This window comes from Manacus vitellinus, unplaced genomic scaffold (assembly GCF_001715985.3).
Source record: "Manacus vitellinus isolate BGI_N305 unplaced genomic scaffold, ASM171598v3 scaffold_8_pilon, whole genome shotgun sequence".
Taxonomy (NCBI): domain Eukaryota; kingdom Metazoa; phylum Chordata; class Aves; order Passeriformes; family Pipridae; genus Manacus; species Manacus vitellinus.
The window spans coordinates 14,317,083-14,339,772 of NW_021940864.1; the positions used below are offsets into that span (position 1 = coordinate 14,317,083).

General features: G+C 36.4%; 1 protein-coding gene across 4 annotated transcripts in view; it reads right to left on the reverse strand.

The window, feature by feature from the left end:
- SRBD1 (S1 RNA binding domain 1) overlaps positions 1–22,690 on the reverse strand; it is a 123,728-nt gene that overhangs the window by 74,163 nt on the left and 26,875 nt on the right. For all 4 annotated transcript variants that reach the window (XM_018085353.2, XM_018085355.2, XM_018085352.2 and 1 more), the window contains 4 exons: positions 22,269–22,376; positions 17,560–17,717; positions 16,283–16,373; positions 15,136–15,243 (listed from right to left, as the gene is read on the reverse strand). In XM_018085353.2, coding sequence (XP_017940842.1) covers positions 15,136–15,243; positions 16,283–16,373; positions 17,560–17,717; positions 22,269–22,376 — 465 coding nt within the window. The remainder of the gene's footprint in view (positions 1–15,135; positions 15,244–16,282; positions 16,374–17,559; positions 17,718–22,268; positions 22,377–22,690) is intronic.

Below are 22,690 nucleotides of genomic sequence, written 5' to 3' on the forward strand. Positions count from 1 at the left end.
TGGCCAAATTGGTGTTGCACCCAGCCCATTTCCAGCTACACAGGATCTTGCGAGAGACAAGATCCATCTTTTTAGAAACAGCAGAGGCAAAGGGTAAAACCCTGGAAATTCAGTAGTTCATGTATAGTAACTCAGGTTGGAGCATTATCAAGTACCAAGGTTTTGGGAACAAATAAGACATTTTTAAAAATGCCTATAAAGAAATACCTAGACTTTGGTAGTACCATCTCTATTTGGCATTGTCACTGACAAGTTATAAAACTGGGGAAAAATTGATGCCTGACTCAAGTCTGTTCAATTTTCAAACCAAAACCTTTCTCTATTGCATGCACTGTCATACCCACACCACCCTTCTGTGGGACACAGGACACTGAAAACAACAAATGATCCATTAGGGAAAGTCCATGAGGTTCTTCAGTAAATGCAGATCTCTCAACCAATTTATTTGTCAGAGAGCATTCATATTTAGTCAAATAAAAATTTTATTAAGAGGCATCACATGCAAACAGTCAGTCTGAAATTACCTAGAAAGGCTACAAGAACATGCTATATGAACATGTAGTTGCTATAATTGCTCTTGGGAATCATTTTTATCTGTTAGAAAGGGCAACACAGACACAGCAACTGCTGTAGCTAAAATGCAGTTTGTTAAACCAGACCAAAGGCTGGAGCTTAGAGTCACATTAACTCTCATGGAGACTTCAACCCCAGAGTGGAGCATAACTGGACAAGACCACAGCATATGGAGCAAAATGCTTCTTGGAGAATGGCACCTCCAGCAACTGTCATTTTCTTTAATGTTCACTCCAGGCAATTGGGAGGCAGCTCGGCCAGTGCTGTCGTGTAGCCTCCACAGCCCTGATTCATGTGAAATTCTGACCTGTAGCTTTGGCCAGAGTCAGGCTTTATTCTGTTTCCCCCTCACCCTTTCCTACAATACTGTTGGATCTTAGTACTCAATCTCTCCACAGTAGCCAAACCCTCTCCTCAGCAGAGATCCGTGAGAGAAGGCTGGAATCAACTATATCCCTTCTATTAGGGTTGGGCAATGCAATGCAACGTAGGAAGACACTGCACACAGCAAGAGAATCGCAGATCCTCTGCTGCTGCTGCTCCTCTCTGGTCCCTCCCCATCCCTCTTAACAGCTAGGCTGTATCTGAAGACATCATATTAAATCTTTTTAACCTACAGACACTTCTTGGCACAGTTTACTGAACTCTGAAGTACCCAGGTTTTCCACACAGAGAAACTCAAAATAAATTAAGAATTCTGGAATCAGAATAAATGCTGGCAGGAAAACTTCTTTGAGGTATCAAATCCTAAGAAAAAGTGTGACCACATCTTTCTAGCAATGTCGTTTCTTCTTAGTTTACTTTGATTTGGAATTCACCTAAAAAAAACAAGCTGTCTGTTTTAGTTTACGGAAGATACATTCACCTCCTGAGTTTATTCTCCAGCTCAACATACTCAGGACAAATGTTACATAAAATAAAAAGTGCTTCGTGCAGATCTGATCAAAATTATATGTTGCTACCTTTCAAAAATAACTTCTGCAAATTTAACGATGACAGTGCTATTATAATTTTTAAAGACCTCATTTGTGGGTTCTTTGTTTGTTTCTCTTTTTTTATTAATATAGGAGAAATGGTTTGCTTTAATATTTTCTGATGATCTGGTTTATAACTATTCAAAACTGACAGTTATCAAGAAGTGTTCCTTTCTGCCCACGAAGGAAAATGTTTTTCTTTATTGGAAAAAAGGTTGTAAACAGAGCTAGGAGTCCAGTGCTTCCAGTAAAATCTATTAATCCCCCATGAAGGTACTGTAGCATTACAATATAAAAAGGATTATAGCAACAGACAGGGAAAAAACGCAAGTTAAGAAATTCTTATTGTTCAGAAAAATGTAACATTTTTCATGCAATCAACTGAAGCTTGCTTAACCTTAACAAGCACTGGTAATAGTTCAGTTACTTTTCTTAGATTTAAAGGTAGGGAGATGTACTCAACTGTCTGCAGAGCAACATAAGTAGACTGAGTGCCTTGTTATTAAATTATACATTTTTCTCTTTTTAAGCCTTTAGGGTTCTTTCATGCCTTTTCTGCTCTCCTCATTGTCATAGTTTTAAATATTATTATTTTACTGATATCAGATGCAACTGCTGTTAGAGATGCTAATATGAACAAAATATCTCCAAATGAAAGTGAGCTAAAATTAGGTGTATTTTTTTTCCCTTAACCATTTAGAACAGTGGATACTCTCTCATTTTATATTACAAACAGAAGTATGTATCAACCTCAGTGAAAAAAACCCAACAAACCATAAATAAAAATAATGATCAAATCCACATAAACTTGCAATGGATTGATGAATTGCATATTTGTACTGACAACAAACTCCTTTAGAGAGGTTGTAACTAAACGGGGAAAAGAGCCTGACAAAAAGAAGTATCTGGAATTAGTGAAGTAAAAGTTCAGTTAGGTAGTGCTATATTTATTTTCCCCCTTCTCTTAAAAGGGAATTTTTGTTCCCTTAGGTTGTGACAGATCCACACTGGAGACTTTCCATGAGAAATATCACTAGAACTGGCATAAACATATGCTGAAAGACCACTTCATTTAAAATACATTTTTCATTCAGTTATAAAACACTTAAAAAAAAATTTCTTTTGGACTGAAATTTCTCATGCTTCATTTCTAATCTATTACTTCTAGACTTGAAAAGAAAACCCCAACCATAAAATAGTTTTTCATTTTTTTTGGTTATCCAAATATGTAAGCATAAGATAAGACAACTTTCTAGTTTAAGAGATACCCTTACCTCTACTAAATCATAAAAACTCAGCTTATTTTATGTCTTACTTTTACACCACAATTTTCAAAGTGATTCTCCAGTCACAGACACATTACACAGTAGATACTCAATCACCCGCAATTCTAGTGATAAAATACCTTACAATAGTGTGAAGGTTCATTGATGCATTTCTAGACCTAATTACTCAAGAGTCCAACAACATATATTTTGAATAAAAACATCTTGGAATACGCACTTTTTTTAACCACATTAGCCATATTTTTGACACCTGCCCTCCAATTTTATAATGGGAAAATCTCTTAGAAACATTTGAAAAGCTGTGGGTCAGTTACACGACTTTAAACAAAGGCACTAAGAAAAGTAAAATGGGTAACTCATACTTTTCAAATATAACTATGTTGTTTTCTCTAACAGATGCCAAACTTTGCACCAGGAAGTTCACATTCAGGTTTTTTTAGTAGAAAACAAAAAATAAAATAAATTTAAAAAAAAAAAATCCATCAATTGCCAAACTTGCATCCAAACCCAAAGCCTTAGAATGGACTACTGATTTCCCCCTTCCCCATTCAAAGCTCTGTTTTGTCTCCACATTGCACGTTACTTCAAAATCAAAGCAAACTATTTCAAAGCTTTCCCGCCATTTCATATCTTGGCAGCAAGAAAGAAAGGTATGCTGGCACTCAACTGAGGAGTCTTCTGGAGAGCATTACACAGAAAGCAGAACCTACACCTATGAACGCTGGCAGAGTCTTACAGTCACCCTGTGATGTGGGCAATGAGCAATATTCTGCACCTACTTCTCTGGATTGGTCATTACTCTTACATCTGGATCCTACAAGACAAGTCACCAATGAAGAGTGAGGGTTTTGGAATGATTATTTCAGCTTTTGGAAACTGTTGAATGCCTGGAAATCATAATGATTGTAAGGCAAATGTGGAGATTGGCTGGTCTAACACCCTCATTCAAAGCAGAGGAAACCAAAGCAAGTTGCTCAGGGGTGTGTCCAGTCAGGTTTCAAATGTTTCTTTGAAGAGAGACTCTAATATCTTCTATATTAACAGGAACACTTGGATCCTCTGTAGCTAAGACCTGAGGTTTTGGTATTATTAACCTGAGGTTTAGAGGGTTTTTTTAATGGCAGTTTAAAAATTTAGCACAATGTATATCTTTCAGTAAAGCACATATCTGCTCTGTAACAGTGTCTGAGAAACAAATGGAGATTTTAAAAGTCAACACACTCTGCTTTCAAAAACAGTGCTGCACTGAAAATTCACTAAACAATTCCAGCTTCCTCAAATGCTACAAGCAGAAAGAAAACCTGAAATTCTTTGAAAATTAAACAAATGGAAATGTGTGCCCTGCTGATTCCTGCAGTAACAGAGTAGGCCCACTTAATTTCAAGTCTGATGTTAAGCTGTTAAGGCTATTCCTGCAGTTGATAAATAACAGCTGTGATTTTAAAAACAAACAAACAATCCCAACATAACAAACCCCAAAAATTTTGGAGATCAGGGCTACAGAAGAAAAGACAGCACGATATTAAAACAATAATTGTCCAGATGAGAACCAGAGGTTATCTGATAGAGACTCCATGGCAGCGCAGCAGTGCAGAGCCCGGAGGCGCTCTGCCTGATGCAGACAGCTCCTGCAGGGGGTTATGGAAAACATATGCCAGGGTGGGATATGCAGCACCCTTTAATACAGCAGAGCATCTCCTGCCCTCAGGCGCCTGCTCAGCTCTGCTGGCTAGTGCAGAAGGCAGCAGAGCCAAGCCTACATCCTCAGCCTGCCCCTGGTAGACAGGCCAGCACCGCTGCTGCTGCTGCCAGCATCCCCACGGCCCTGAGCCAGAGCGGCGTGAAGCTCATATTTGCACACCAACTTCATCACATGCAACAACACGACCAAGATCTGCACTGGACCATTCCAGGACTTTTACCGGTCAGCTTGTTATGAGCCTGAGAGTATTTCTTATATCCACTGCAGAGGAGGGGTAACAAGCTCCTCCTCCACCAAAAGAATAAGAGCCAGCCAGGGCCTATGGAAGCAGAGGTAAACAAGAAGAATAGTGAAGAGGACAGCCTTAAGCATTCCTTTAAAAGGAACTAAACATTCTTTTGAAAGTATTTTTCTTCTTCTTGTTAGCTAAAGAAACAGGATATATTAAAAAGATACTATATCATGATACCAAAATTATTTCATTTTAAGACATTCAAATTGACAGTGTCTCTTTCTATTTACTCTTATAGCAGAAGATTAGAGTTAACATTTCCTTTAGCAGAGATAATCACTGAGAAGTAACACAGGAATATCCAGTTTGATTTACTTAAAAATGACAAACTAACTTCTAGAAAATAACTTCAATTTAAAAAAAAAATGACAAAGTAACTTCAAGCTGTGGTTTTACACTATGAGGAAAAATAGACCAGGAACAAGCAATAAATGCATCACTGATTTTACTGAAAGCCCACTTACAAACTATATTTATAGTACAAAATCATAATGCTGACAAGAGAATCACCCATGGAGGATGCATGTCTAAACTTTCCCTGAAACATTTATGTCAAATTCAAATGTCAAAATGTATTCTATCTAAATGTTAGTTCTAGTTCAACCCAATAAAAGAACTGAACAGGCAGTAGGCATGTTGCCTTGGCTGCCAAAGAAGTTTAAGAAAATATAAAAGTTAATTAGGTTTGAGGCAGAAGTCTTACGTGAAAAGTCAATTTATTATAAGCAATAACTATAACTGCATACAGATAGACATCTTTGGCCCCACCTCCAGGTTTTTTATTTAGAAACATCCACAGACAACTGAGCTTTGAATAGCATTCACTGCTACATAAAACAATTTGATCCAATTAGAAACTGTGGTATTACTTGCAGCTGCAAAAAGGATTAAAGTGAAAACGTTATTTCTATGTGAGCAACAAATTTGCTTCCAGGAGCGTTAGGTGTTAGAAGGAAAGCAAATAACTAACATGCTAGGTGGACATGATTACATTTACAACTATACATGAAGTTACCAAAGCAACACAAATCTCTCCCCAAAAGTAAAAAGGAACAAGAAAGCCAGTATCACTCTCTCTTCTCTGCCCTCTTCCCTACACTTGCCCATTGTTCCCAGTTGTTACTGCCACAAGGGCCTGGTACTGAAGAAGGTGCTTCATGTAGCTTGTGCATTTTGATGTCTCCTTTCAGAAGCACTCTTCCTCGCTTCTGTATCATTCACCACGACAAACAGATCATTTCTCCTTCCCTCCACTTACTCATCGTTGACAAAACTGCTGGGATCCAGTTATAGAAAGGAATTATCCTCAATAGGCACCTTCAGTTACAACTGTATGACACTGCAGTGATCTAAATCTAATCCCTTTTCAAGCTGAAATAACCTACTCTAAGTCCCTTGGAGACACACAGCAGCGTCTATATTCTCTGCCTCTCATGCCCTGAAAACAGCAGAAGTATCTCCTGTTGCTGTAGCTTCTTTCAATGTCATTCATGGAGCTTTTAAGACTGCCATGCACTTCATTGATAAGTTAAATGAGCCCAGGCAAGTATAACTCCCAGTTTCAGCATCACACAGAATTATTCCAAGTGAAGGTGCAACATGGGTAGCTCTCACTCCTGCACTGCCAATAGCCTCTAAGAGCCAATAGCCTGAAATATGGAATAGAAACTACAATTTTAGCTAACTGCACAGGGAAAGTAGAGCCTTTGCTTTGGACATGTTGCATTTGCTTTTCAGACCTGGAATATTCTCAGGCTATCAGACACCTAGAGATCATTAATGCTGAATTTACAAATCTCCATAAAATCCAAACCATTTTGGCTTTTTTCTTTTTAAATCAAGGTTTTTAGCAGTTGCTCTCCTGGTATTGGGGGAACTTGTTAGCAAATCTACAACTGGCAATTTCCTGAGGTTTACCACTCTAAATAAACCTGAAAATACTTTCAGAGGGAGATTCCTATCCAAACTTTGGATCTGCCTACAAATTTCCATTTTTACCAGATCTCAACAGTATTGATTCTTCAAAGAATAAAGTTTTCCCCACTAATGATACAATTCATGCATGCACTCCCTCCTTTATTTTCTTAAACATTTCTAATTAGTGTTTAGAAACACATGCAATGTACACTGCAATAGAGATCTAGGGTGAAAAATTTCATCCCAAAGGTAGCTCTCTGACAGAAGACACTGAAATTAAGGTACCTAATGTAGAATGTTAGACAGATGAATGTAATCTAACTGTCTAACCTAAGCTTCTGCTATCAGCATCAACAATACTAACACAGTAACTTTAAATAAATAAATAAATCCATATATCACATCTCACAACAATAAAGGAAGACCAGTAAGAGCTGAAATGCAGAACAGCAAATGTGGCTTTAAAAACGAATAGGTATGAAGTTTGGCAGAATCTCAACTTAAATAAAAACACATTACAGGCAAACTTACACTAATGGAAAAATGCTTGCTTCTCCATTAGGTTCTTACAGAATGTCTACTTGAAGACAAAACACTATCCAAATATACAACCAGCTCTGACTGTGCAATAACACTCAGTCTTAGTACCTCACAAATCAGAGGATACATCTTGTATTTATATAATTTTAATCTGGATGCTCTCACTATTAATCACACTATATTTGTATGCTTACACTTAAATTAACTTCTGACAGGATTTCACAAGTAATTCCTGCTAGAGCCTCTTTACATAGTGAGGAGCCTAAATGAAGTTTCTTAACCTTTACAAGTGAAAATTTACCAATTGCCACATCAATTTCATGACACAGTCACTTAAAACACAACAGACATCAGAAACATATGTTTTTATGTATGAGAAGAGTAATAGAGTAACATCACAAATGCCACAAGCATCACTTATTTTAAAAAGGCAATATTGACACAAATCATAAATTACCATTTTAATGGTTTTAATTTACATTCACTTCCAGTGTCAAAGATTTTGTTAGCATGGCCTGTTTACCCAGGCAATGGGTAAAGACCAGCAGTTTAAAATGCACATACAGGTAACAAGAATCACACTCCAAGTTTCCACAATTCAATTCTCATAATTAAAGTTCAGCAAATACAAATGAGAAGGAAGGTTTCACCTATTTTAAATACTTTCTACTTTTTGTTATTTTCAGGTCCAAACTCAGTGGTTTTCAACGTGTGGTTCAGATGCTACTTCCAGGGGGTTCACAAAGGACATGGAAAAATCCAGCCCACTGCAATTAGGCTTACAGTCCCTGGAGTGATTTTTACACTGCCACCAGCAAATTTCAATGATCTGCAAATCAAAAATACATCAAAGAACCACCATCACTCAGCTTAGCCATCAATCTCTTTCAGTATGTTTGACCAGGTAACATCCAAATTTGATTACATTCCATTTCCACTAGGAGAAAACACAAGTTACTTTAAAGAAAAAAAAAAGCCACCTAAAACTACAAAGACACAGAACCATAAGTGCTCATTTTGGAAGCTCTTAAAATGGTGCTGCAGCAGCTCACCTGAAAACATAAGGTTTTCTGAAACCAGTATCAATACCAAGTTTGGAACAATCCTTCTTCAATGCTCACTGAGTTACAGTAACACGGTATTAAGTTACATTTTTCAGCTTAAATCCAAACCTCAATTTTAAGCTTGGACTGCACACCATCCATTCATGCTCACAAATGATTAGGGAAAAGAAGAGGGAACTTTCTCTTGATGTAACCTGATGCACTGAGAAGACAAGGAACGCTCAAAGCTGTACAAAGTTCCCACAGACTGTACATCAAGTGTGTCTCCCTAGAGGAAGTACCTTCAAAGCGCCCTGTCCCTTACTCCCTGACTGCACTCTCATACTTTCTGCACTGTTTCCTCCACCAGCTACCCAATTCCTTAAGCTTCTTGCATTCCTTGAGCCATCCCTAGACCCTGGCAACCACTCAGGCACCTCTTAAAAAAAGGCTCCAGGCCTTCTCCTGCCAAGAAGTACAAGGTGGCACACACGGCACAGAGACCTGCGCACCACCTTTTACAACAATTTGAGAGCTCCATCCCTCAGTATCTTTACTGATACTCCACACATCATGTGAATGAGTCAACAGCCAGTGCAATGAACAGTAGTTTGGTGACTCTTCTGAGAAAAAAAGAATATTGGACCAAATAAAAACAGTAATTCTGGGAGAAGTGGGCCTGTTACACTATCATCTTGTGTTATGTTCATTCCACTAAATAAGATCTTCCTGGAAACCTTTCCACGTTATTAAACTGATAAAACCCTTGCGGTATTGACCAAAAGGCACAGAAAAACTTCAAAAGTTGTAGCCACTTTAAATGATAATCTAAATTACTTCAGTCTGAAATAAAAGTTTCATTTTGGCCTGTTAGGTATCTCACCGCCCCAAAACAATCAGACACGGAAACTAACTAGTTTTGACTGGAGCAATTGAGAACATTTCAGACCTAATAATCTTCCTTAAATCTATTAAAACCTTCTTTATTTCTAGGCTTTGGAAATAACCTTGAACAAAAGACTTTAGGCCAGAGTAATTTTGTCATCATAGAAAGCCCTTAGGAAAGGGGTTTGCTTTGGAAACACTGACCAGCACACAATGTTAAGTGACAAAAGTTTTTAAGACTTCTACTACTGAAGTCAAACACACTATAGTTTTAGTAGTTCTATGTTAAACATTTAAATTAAGACAAAATCTGACTTTGTCTTAATTGAGTTTTAGGAACCAAAGTCCCAGTCTTGCTCTACAGATATACCGCATGCAATACACACATTTCAAAACTGTCCCCAGAAGAACTGATAGAACACTCAATGCAGAAACATTAGCACTTGTTCACTTCATCTTCTTTCTCTGGTCTTTCTCAATAACCTTTTACTTTTCAACATATTCTTGTTCTGTGTTAGCAAATATTTTTGGATGGTTGTTCCTGTTCATTTGACTTCCGTTGTACTATAATACCAGTTGACTTATAACTGATCATCTTAAAAAAAGATGTTTTATTTTTCTGAAAATAACACAGGTCTACAAGAAAACAGTCTGTACAAATTACTACTCAGTGGGGCACATAATTAAAATTGAAAATAGAGAAGTTATTTTGCAATCCTATATATAACAAATGGTTTCTCTGTGAGAAAACAAAGGAAGGGAAGAATTATTGTGACCAATTTCTCACTCTTATTATCTGATTTGCAAGAGTATATTTGAGATCATCACATTTTTAACTGAAGAGAACGCAAAGTTGCCCTTGAACATGTTGTCACGTGTACTGGCTTTCTGTTCTAAAAACCTCCCTTTCTTCTGTTTGTTTAGTATCCCTTAAAGGTCTGAGGAGATTTACATATTGCGAACACAACTTTTAAAATCACTCCTTGATATTAGAGTCACTAGGATTTTCTCTCAGAAGGGAAGTTGCACGAATAACTTTCCTCCGTCACCCAAGATCTTCCCACAGATTCCTCTGGATGCAAGTCAAATGACATGTCCCAGTGTTCTGGAAAAACGGACTTCTTCCTGATGATTTAGATTTCTTTTGCTAGTAACACTTGCTTCCTGCCCCCCTGCCTTCACATTGTTGAAGTCTAGACTCCATATACATCTTTTTTTTCTAAACTTGAAGGAATTCATAATCTCTTTAACTACACTGACACACTTCCAATTAGTCCTTGTTTTCATCCTGAAAATTATGAATTATTTCTCTGAAATATCAAGGACAGTTCCATAATTGTCAAACGTATCACTCATACAATTTGCTTCAAAAAGTTTCCAACCCACACTGTGCAACTCAGAAATTATTATCTCCTGTTTCACCTGCCCCACCACAACTTCACTGCTTACTCATTTCCCTCCCCCCCTTCAGAAAAACACAGCTAGAGATGGTATTGGCATCTACAGCTGGGGCAGAGGGGAATCTTTGCTTCAAAGTCCAAGATGGCCTTGAATTTCTCCTTTTGAATATAGTAGGGGTTTGGCACAGAGATACTAGTCTGTGGATACATCAGGAATAAACACTGGATATTATTTTAAATGCAGACACTTGTTCCAGTCCATGTTGTGTCAAACAATAGAGGAATTACTATCCAAAGTTATGAATAACCAAGAGTAGTAGGAGGAAGCCATCTCTATGCGAAGTGAGGTTCCAGCTTACAGGACTGTCTCTCCTAAATATAAATATATGGAAAATGATTTTTCAGTTGAAGCGTGTGCGATCATTCAGCTGTGTTAAATAATCAAAACAGAACATAACTTTTAAGTAAGGGACAGGAGACAGTTTGGCTAGATATCACCACATCACTTAAAATATTTTCATTGGCTATGCCTTCTTCACACACACTTTAAACCTGTTTGTTCCTCAAATTATTTCTTCACTATTTAGGACTTCTCACGACTCCACTAGAGCTTGAAAGAGATGAAAGCAGAACAAAGGTTCTTCAGTGCACATTTCAGATGTGTGCATTGTTTCTGCTGAGTATGTATTCCTTCAGCCAAAACTTTCTAAACTACCTTCCACCTTCTCTATTAGACATCTAATGACCTAAGATGTGTAGGTGAGCGTACATAAATGTGTTATCAGTAGAGTTATATAGCTTAACAGACAAAAATAACAGCTTAAAGAAAACACAATCAAAAAGAAATAGGAATAGTTTCACATATCCCTACCCCCTTTGTACTCTCAACAGACTTGAAACAACTGCATTAATGCAGCAAGCAATAGCTTGTAAAAGGATGCAAACCAGCTGAAACATTTGACAGACAGTGTTAAATACCAGAGGATTCATATCAACCACTTTATTTGAAAAGGAGCTTTGATGTTGGCTATCTTTCATGTACCTCTTTCAAGGCACATTAATAAGGAAAACTGAGATGGGGTAAATTAAGTCCCAAGGTCATATCTAGAGTTACAGCACTGTGGGTACCTGATGAAATACGGATTAATGCTGCATGAGCACTGAATAAATAAAACCACTTCTGTTAACCACTCAAACAAGTTTTACAAGTAGTTCTGAACTTTATTCGGCAACTAGACTTCAGACATCTTAATCCCCCCACACTGCTTTGAAACCTAATTATCATAATGTGAACCCAAATGTTAGGTCCCTTTCAAACTGTGAGTGCTATGAAGCAGAAAAGTAATGGGAATTAAGCTAGTGTAACATTAGAAATGTAGAGGCATGGAACTTGAAAGTGGCATTTGTTAAAGCTGAGAGAGCATAATGTAGATATTCAACAACATAAAACACACATTTAAATTGAAAAGGATATTTAAAGCATGTGCAGACACCTATAAAATACAAGCGGACCTAAAATCCTGTAGAACAAACATTTCTAAATCAATTTCTTGCCACCAAGGTCCAACTTCAAAAGGTATTAAAACAGACCTATTCTACCTTAGCAGAACATTTCTAAGTATTCTAAAGCAGACAATTTAAACATTAAAGAAAACCCAATGAGAACTTTACAAGACATTACAGACTTTCCCCTATTTGTCACAGTACAGAAATGTTTGAACTTAAACAGCAGTAAATTATTAATTACATTGCTTATAAAGTCTCAAGAGCAAGAAAAGATTTTGCTGTAAGTGGCAGAAAAGGATTTTGTATCAAGTTTAAAACCAAATAGAAAAGAAATTAAACACCAAGCCATCTAAACAACAACAAAAAAGACACTTGCCTGGCTGCATTCTTTGCTGCTTGCTGAAAACAATTACAATTCATGACAGTTATCAAACTTTCTTTTAAATACTGAAACACGTTATTCTGAGTGTGCATTAATAGAACAAGCACACAAGAAAAGTGAGACCAATAAGAATGTTTGTATTGTGACAACAAAACCATTGAGGCTGAAAGGAAAATTGTAATTTGATTTTGCCAAATACAAAGATTGAACTGTTCATTTTGTCCTGCTCTAGCACAGTTCACCTGCCAGATAGCTTTCATTTCCAAAATGCCTATAACTGACAGCAAGAAAAGAAAAACAGATTCCTGAAATATTTTTTCAAGATTTTCATTTAATCCAAAAAGGCCAATGAAATCGTAAGAGTTCATCATCTGCCATGTTAATGTTGAACACAGTGTTGTTTCATTTACATTTCTGGTCCTGTTAAAACAAATACACTTGTCTAAACCAGAACATCTGTTTTGGTTATAATACAATGTATCTTTGGCAAGAACTCACAACAGAACTAACATAAATAATCAAGAATATTTATTGAACCTTGTAACAAAAACTGATTTGTAACAAAAAACCTGAAGACTAGATATGACCGTCCTTGGATCTAGTCCAGTCCTAATCTAAGTCAATAAACACAGCTCTAAAAGGGAAACTACATTAAAAAAAAAAAAAAGTTTTGTAGTTATTTAGGTTGGGTGTATCAATCTGAAAGCATGTTAGTTAAAAAAATAATGAAAAATATTTGCTTTAAATCAAAAACTGTCAAACTGAGTTCAGATCTGCTTTAAAGCCACATGAAAAATCATGTCATATGCCTCACTTCCTACTACTGTCTTTACTGATTTGTCTTCTCTTTGGAAAACTTCAGTAAAACTATATGCAGTTTGTATTCACTGTTGTTAAGGATTTTTTTATTTTAATTGCTTGTTTCTCATATATTTATTAGCACTAAAAAAGACAAACCAGTTATCAAATAAAACACTAACGTTCCTGAGACAAACAGAAGAAACCAAAATGAAGAAAATTATTTTTTAATAACTCTTCTCAGTATCTTTTGATACTGATATAACTAAAATATTTTAAAGTGAGAATCTGTTAATTTGATTCTTACCACACAAATAAAAAACGAGGTGAAATGTTGTTCCCAGTTAAGACTGTAGTCAAGTGTTTCTTTAGAGTCAGATACTGAAGCCAATGAAAAACTTCACAATTCTAGAATTACTGTAGAGGACTTCAGCAGTAGAGAGGCTATTTTTGCACATACATGCAATCAATTAAGTGTTCAGCTGGTTATCTTTAACCTCTATTATTTGTGTGTGCACCAATTGCACAAACCTCTCTGAAATTATATATTCTATTATTGTCTTATTTTCCTGGAAATGCATGATTCCAAGCTCTATATGATGAACTGGACATAAAAGGATGAACAGATTTTTATTGTTTTATAATCGTTCCTGGCCCTATTCTCCACTTCTAACCAAAAAAAAAAAAAATTAACAAAATTACATTAAAAGCTTTATATGCCGTGGAAGTCAAAGTCTGTATATAGCACCTCTCCATCAGCCACCTTTCTGAATGACAACTTAAGTTGAATTAGGATTTTGGTTTTAAAGCACTATAAAACAATCCAGCCTCATCTGCCAAGCCCCTTTAATTCTTAAAGGAAAAAGATTTAAAATGCAAATACAATTGGTAATTCCCTAAACCTTGCACACAGCAATGAGCTGTGTTTTGCTGTGCAAGGATTTCCAATCTTAGAAACAAAGAACAAGTGCAATTAAATGATATCATAAATTAGTAGGAATAAATTTGTTAACCCTATCTGTAAGATCACTTCTGAATTTATGAAAAGACACCATTAAATGTATACAACAGTTTGAACAGAGAAAGGCCATAACTTTTTTAAAAATACAGAAAATTGATTTCAGTATGTTAAGAAGTGACAACCAAATACTACTGTAAAATGTCAGCACAAAAGATAATCCAAGGTAAATCACAAAAATTGCTTTAGAAAAAAAATAAAGGTGTGAATTATAAAAAATAAAAGCAGTTCCGCATGAGAGAAAAGAAAGCGATATAATACAGTTTCCATCCAAAGCAATAGAAGAATACTTTAGTTCAAATTCAACAAACTAATGGATAAACTTTGAAGGTTGAAAAGGATAAATATCTTCACTACTCTCTACTAGCTATCTTCACTACTCTCCACTATGTATTAACACAATATTTATTTCCAGACCATTTAATACCCATAGGATTAGCAAGCATTCCATACTGTAGTCAGACAACAGAAGTTTTATCATTCGCATTTAAACCTCATTTATCAAGAAATAAACACACAATGCCAAACGGTTCTTAGCTGTTAGTGCTGCTATTCTCACATACTTTGTTACAAGGATAATAACAACGGAGTAAACCTCAGGAAGAGAAAATAAAATGCTTCAGTGAGTCTCTCTTACTGACTCGGGAGAACTACTCTCATGCTTCAAAGAATACAGTCATTTTTCTTTGGCTAGAAGGTTGGGACAAGCTTGACTCAAATACTAACAAAGTAACAAAAAGAAATACTTAAACAAATTACATTTAAAATGACCTCTTAAAATATGTAGGACAAATTAATATCCCAGTAAAGGGATCTTACCAGTAAACAACGTCCAGTGGCGCAAAATATTTCTTCATAATTAAGTCAGCAAAGTAAGCTTCTGTTTCTCTGCAGGCCGTGCCATTGCCAATCACAACAGTGCTACAGCTTTGCGTGGGGTAAAAAAAAAGGAAAATTATTCTTAAACCTTCTTTTTCATACATAGTATTCCATCCACAACAATGGCCAATACATCCTATTTTAGGTAACACAAGGCCCAGAAGTAATGAGAACATATTCCTAGTAATATCCCGCTGTGTTTAACAGTTTTTCAGTATGGCAGTTCATGAGAGGAGTCAAAATTTTCACTCATTTGTAATGGAATTGTACAGTGGTAACATATGCAGAAACCCCAAAAATTATACTTCATATTAATAAATGGAGTATAATTTAGAGTCCTCAGACACTTTCATCTCATATTTCCCTCATCCGGTATGAGTCATGAAAAAGGGTAGCAGCTCAAGCAATCATCATCTTAATTCCTTTATGGAATAGCTTGCAATAGCTTGCAAGGTCACTCCTTCTGACTGCCCTCACCACAACCAGTCAGCCATCAAATCACCTTGTTTAAAACCAATCTAATGCTTAAAGACAAACTGGACTGTATGCTGTGGCAGTTCAGCAGCTGACTCAGTAGACCAGATGTCTGTCCACAGGGATCCCAAAACAGTTGGACACAATAAACTTTTAATCACACTACCCCTGTTTGCAATTCCATCTGGAGATCTACCTGTGCAGGATTTCCTTTGCTTAATAAAATTCTTCCAAAAACTAAATGTGGCTTTTGGAACAGGAAAAGATGGATGAGTGGTTTGGGGGTTGTGGGGGTTGTAAGAATAAGGCTAAACTTATTCCTTAGCTGAATGTTGATTTCTATTCCTAAAAATAAATGGACTGACAGAGCTTTATGGGGATACATTCATAGCATGCAGCCTTATGCATAGCCATGGTTTGATTTCACATGGTTAACATATACATAGTGTAAAAGCATGAACGTAGACTAAAAGAAAAAGCTCTGAACTAGGTCAAAAAAAGAATAATTTCATTATATCAGCAAATTCTTATTCCACCCAAACGCAAGTATTTGGACAGTGAAGACACTCATTTTGTTTGGAAAGAGCAGTAAGTGTAAGTTTCTTTGGCATACCTGTACTGTAGCAGAAGCTTCTTTATCTTCTCAGCTTCACGAAATCCTTGACCAGAATGCAAGTAAACTACATCAGTGTGGAGTATCTGACCTAGAATAATGAAAGACGAAGCCATGTGATAAAACCCACAAAGGTCCAAAAGCTATATCCTGCAGAACTACTGAAGTTAATTCGATGATTCACAAAGAAAGCTTCTTAATAAGCCATCTTTCCCTTTGATTTTTGTATTCAATTATAAGAAATGTATGGTGGGCAGAGGACAAGAAGGCTTTGGCTAGCAAAGCAAAACAAGTTAATATATTTTCTAGTTCCCTGTGGACATATCCACATAACAAATGATGAGCATCTAGTCATATTAGGAAATAAAATGTATTATATTATCAAAGAGAGAACCAGCAATTTACTATAAAATATTTATTGCTCTAGTGTAACACATTTTACAGATCCAGTTAAGAGAGATGAAAATGAGAAAGTTTCAGGACTTGCAGTCTAGGAGCTCTGGAACTCCAGTGCCAGCTCTTGCCATCATCTCATCTATCACATTTGGAAAGAACTGTATTAACTGGCACTGAGACCTTACAGTGCAATGAAAGCTAATAACCATTTGTCCTACCTTTATTGCCTTTTAAAGTTTTTAGAACACATCTTTCCCTCCGCCCATCCTGGGTGAATATATTCCCAGACAAAAAGCAACAACATAATAAAAGGAAAACAAACCATTTTTGCATGGGCCTAAAGAGGCATGTATCCCCTGATTAGATTAGGATGAACTAGAAAGGCTTTGTTCTATATCTGAACTAAGAAGTTTTGCAAATACAGTGTTTCTGACTTCTCACATTAACACACATAGTACTAAACAAAAAAGGGCTGATAAAAGTGTCCACATGTCTAAGATACTGCCCATGAAAAAAGCAATGTTATAGAAAGTATTCAAATTCAAATTCTTTGGTGAACAATAAAAATGCCAGGTGTTCTCTTTGCTGACTATCTGGGGCACAATTATTTGAACCTGTATTCAGGAAGGCAGAAGGCATTTTAAATTATACTTTAGAGAAGAGTAATAACACCAAAGAAGTCACTGGTATACAGGTGGCAGAAACTTGACCTTAACCTAGCTGAAGAATGGAATTTACATGACAGGACATGTGGAAGACACTAAAAGCTTCACAAAAAACTAAAATCAACCTGATAAAAAAGCTGGTTTTGAAACTGTCCTTTACTCTAAATGAATATATTTTTATCAGTCCTCTCAAAAATGTCTAGAATTGAAACTTACTGGTTGGTGAAATAATTGCCAACTTGCAGCCATGTTTGTAGCCAGGATCTACTCCCATCAAAGTACGACCCCTCACAGGGCTGGTCAGAAGCAACTGCCGGAGATTTCTCCCAAACATCATCACTGACTCCTTCTCTGCATCAGATGTCAACTTGGATCTTAGAAGGATGGAAAAAAACCAAAACACAAAAATTTCCCTTCAGTTAGTTTTCAAATGCACTTATGAATTGTTCCAAAGTTGCAAGGTTTTTTCCAATCATGTTTCCATCATCTTTAATTCAATATTAAACTTCAAGTTATTGACACCTTTTTAAAAAAGAATCAGCTTTATGATAACCTTATTCTTGGTCCTAAGAAACAGTGAATATAAAGTGTATAATAGAAACACTTACAAGAATGTACACATACCAACTAACATTCAAACACCAACTCAGAATTTTGAGCAAAGAACAGTTTCCTGTCAAAGGTGATAGCTAATTGAAAAGAAAAGTGGATTTGAAGAAGGCATGGATCGAATTCATCATAATTTCACAGTTCTAGAGAAAAATCACTATCCAGCAAAAGAAAGGATGATGGTTTTACACTGAGAGGTACTAGAGAGAAACTGGAAATGTACCTCCAATTAATTGCTAACACACCACGACTCATGAGGCATTTAATTTTGTCTATGAATTACATTATTTAACAGTCATCACAGAAGCATGTAGACTTGAGCTTTTTCTAGGAGGATATTCTGCTTCCTCAGAACCAAACTAGAAAGCTGATGGGGCCACAATGTTTCCTATTTCCTAACTTTCTTTTCCAAGTTATGTCCTTTAACAAAAAGAAGTGAGTGCAGCAAGGTTTGACTTTGATGACTTTAAGCACGAATACTTACAGCAGAGTGTTATGAGAAAAAAGTCAGTCTTGTTGAGTGAAGGTGTACAAGATAGACAGTGTCTTATTTGTCAGATGTGGCCAGCAGGACAATGACTGATAAGGACAAGTATTTTTGTCATGGTATTGCATGTTATATAAAAAAGGAAAACTGAAAAAGTCATGGGGACATAAATATTCATCACCTAGCTGATTTTTTTTCTTTTGCAGGTACTTGTTGCCATTTTTAGCTGCATTATCAATAATGACAATAATTAGAGAATCAAAAGAAATCCAGTAAAGCCTTCATATAACTTCAAAGGGTAGCCAATGCCCTTATTCTCCCTTTTCTTTTTACCCATCACTGAAAAAAGTAATATCTGGGTTTATTTTTACTGAAGGAAAAAAACTGTGTCCAAGTTAGTTGATCCTTTAAGAATGGGGCAGGGAAAATTACTCAAGTTGTGTAGGTCAATCAATGCATGACACAAGCAAGCTACAAATAGTTCAAAGACAACCCTCATAAAGGCTATTTGACATGATGTAATATGAAGTTGTTCTGAGCAGTTTTCAGATGTGGAAGAACTTAACAGTCTGACTTGAATTTGCCCAGGATCCAACCAAACAACCAGCTCAGCCCTGTCTCATCCCACAGTGGTACAGAAAGAAAGAGTAATCATCATCTCTTTTTGAAAGTAGTCTAGAGAGATGTCCAGATTCTCTTTCACACCTAACTGATTGAACATTCCCTAGGTAAGTTGCTACAGCAAGAGGTTCCCTTACAGCCCCATGCTTTTTGTTTCCGGATCAGGTATACCAGACTAACTCAGATACAATTCAAAGTGAGATGGTGAAAGGTATGCAGGTATTACAAGACTCCTTAGAAATTCAAATGTGCCCTCAACAAAGAGTGGACACTCTGCATATTGCACCAGTTCAGGTAAGTTTTCCCTCTATCTCAGTGTTCTGTCTCCAAGTCTGTTGGCAGAGAGTTCTGCAGGTCCATCGCAAGTTGTGTAAATAGTTGCCACCTTTTGGTTGGAAGGTGATTCTTATGATGTCCCCCTAGGCCTTTAATTGGAAGATAGTAAAAATTTATCCCTAGAAACCTTGTGCCACTCTTTACATGCCATTTATCTCTAAGCCCTTACTCTCCCAAGTTGAAGAGCCCTAGTGTAGTTAATTTTTCTTCACAGAGAAATTATTTCACACTTCATTCCCCTTCACTGGGCCTTTTACAGTTCCAGTGAATTGTTTTCCTACTTTTTGGTGAGTGGACCAAAATAGCCAATAATATTCCAAATAAAGGCAAACTAAATCAAGGAGTCTTTGTTTTGTCTTTATTCCTTAACTAAATAATCTTATCTTCTGAGCACTTGACATTTATGTGGAGCTGCTTTCCACAGTGCCAAAGCATCTCTTCTGTGGCAGGACAGCTCAGACCTGCTAGTTTTATGTATAAAAAGTAACTACTTCCCCTTGCAAGCATCCTTTTACACTCATTCCACTGAATTTCAGCTGCCATTTCATTTCCTGATCATTCACTCTTACAGCATCCTTCTCCTGTTCTTAAAAAATTAGAAATAAATAACCTAAACCACAGAATGAGCTTTTTCCAGGGAGAGTCCAGGGATACAACCATTAGATGCTACTCACGAGAAACCAGAGAAAGCAAAAGCAAATACCTAAGCCTCTCAGCAGTAGGGATCTTCTATATACACAAGTAACAAAGATTCAACCAGTCACCCATGCATACAAATGAAGGTTAAAAGTGGCTGGAAAACAAGGGAAGGTTGGACTGGAGGCCCCCTTGGATGGGAGGCTTTGTACAAAGAGAGGCCAAGTTCTACCTTTCCATCTATCCTAGAGATAAAGGGTTACAGTTGCCCACAAGGCCAAGTCTTCCCATGCTGCAAATTCATATCAGTCCACCTGTGAAGGGAGACTTGTGCAGAAATTAAAATTACCCCTAAACACACGCTATTAGTTACGTGTGCCTTATGGAAATCATGTTTAAAATTGGCATGGATATACAGAAACTTTTATAGTAACAGGAAATGTTACTGAAATTGCCAGGTGCGTGGGGGAATGTCCTTTCTATTACATAATATCCTGTATTTTTTAATTTTGAGCATAGACTTCTCTTTTCTCTCTAACTCTCTCTCACTCAACACTTGTATCAATTACATGATCTATTGTCCCAAGTACTGGCCCTTAATTTCATGTTTGGGATAATCATTTAATCCTTGGGGGGAAAAAAAAATAAAAATGAAGCTAACTCAGACAATCTAACATCTTTCTCTTTTTCAGTGCATTACTGGCTCCATCCAAATGGCAAGATGCCCAGCTTCATGTTTTTCCAATTTGTGATGATTCTCATTAATATGACAGAGATATAAGGCAGAGAGCACTAGAGAAATGGTTATTTTGGGGGGAAGAAATCCAAAAAAACCTTCAAATAAACACATCTCAGAATGCTGCAGTTGCTACTTTATGAGAAAATATCAATCAAGTCAGGATTTTAAGCCCCTACCTTAAATTCTACAAAGCACTCAGACTGTGTATCACTAACAGGTATACTGTAATAAATGCAAATAACCTAATCACGACCTACTAGTTTCTATATTCAATGTTATAAGATTCAGTTTTTAAATTGAGATTCAAAATTCCCCACTTCCATATACAGTCTGAGATGCAATCCTTTCTGTGGAAAAATATCTGCAAACTAGCTTCAGGTGTGAAACAAGATATACAGAAAAATGTTTGTGTCCCTGAAGACAGGGGAGAGAAAGGACTCTCTGCAAGAAAGCATGGAAAATTATGAAAGGATTATCCATTAAAAAAATAAGTCCATGCCACATCATTTGCACGAAACCCTGACGGAATCATTCCATGCAGTACTGTAACAAGGTAAAATGTATTTCAAAGAGCCAAAAGCAACACTGGACATTATTATAACAGATACAAGAAATGATGATATCTGACAGAATGGAAGAAAGGAAATTAAACAATAAATAAGGTAACCGTCTTGCTGGCAAGTTGCATTCTTCTGATCACTAGAAGCACCAGCAATTTCAATACACTCTTGGAAACTTTGCGTTCCAACATTTAATGATAATAAAAAAAGAAAGAAGAACAGCAGGGGGTGGGTTGGAAATATTAATGCTAAAAGGAGGCATTGAATACTTTAGCAGTCCTTCACAAGAGTCCTGAAAAACAGCTCCTGGTGTGTGCAAAAAGAGAATAAAAGAAGGATAAGAGTTTGGTCAGGAACCAGGAATACTACTGTCAGGTGCTTTGCGTTCCTCTCTATAGGAGATGCTTCAGCTTTTCCTAACCAAACACCACCAATCATGCAAAATTATCACAAAGAGTAAAATCTAAGCAGACATCCACTTAGGAATAGGCAGCAAGCTTCATATTCTTTGCATTTATTACTTGTGAGCTACATCTAGTAAAACTAGTAGGGAAGGGAGCTTTTTTTTTCTTTTTGATTAAGAGAACAGAAAACCTTCAGCCACCTACTGCTGCAACAGCCCTCCAAGTGTTATACACAACACAGGCCACAACAATCCTGTGGTTCAAACCACAGACAAAAATACAGTAAAAGAGTCTTGAAGTACCCTTATGTCAGTTTGTTTAGCTATCTTAAAATCAAACTCCACTTAAAAGTAAGTATTTTTTCTTTATTTTAAAAGTTTCCCAAATCTTCGTTCGCGAAGCCCAGCCATGATGACTGAGGATTAAAAACATGCTGATATTTTCAAATGGATAAAAGATAATCTAGCAAACTGTTAGGGAGGGAATTTTTAAAAAATTCATAATATGAAAGTACAGATTTATTCTGGGCTTACCTGAATTCTCTACAGAGAAGAGGATGTATAAGGCGTTTATATGCATCCTCTACTGAATTCCGTAGGATCCTCATAAATTCTGGTTTTAAAAATTGTTTTGGTCTCCATCTGCAAAAGATTAGAACAAGAAAAATCAAAAAATACTTTACAAACATATACAAACACCTAGATAAAAAAGGAATTTCACAAAAAGATTTCTACATTGCAATGTCCTATAAACTGCAGAATTTCTACAATAATTAGGTAATGAAATCATAGATTCAAACATAAATAGAATGAGAAGTTGTCCATGACCACACAGGTCACACCAGGGACAGGTTTATCTTTTCTTCGGTGTCAGAATGCAATCATATTTTATGTTTTAAAGAAAACATAAAACCCCATTTTTCTTCCCTTTGAAAAGTCAAAGCTTATAACAACTG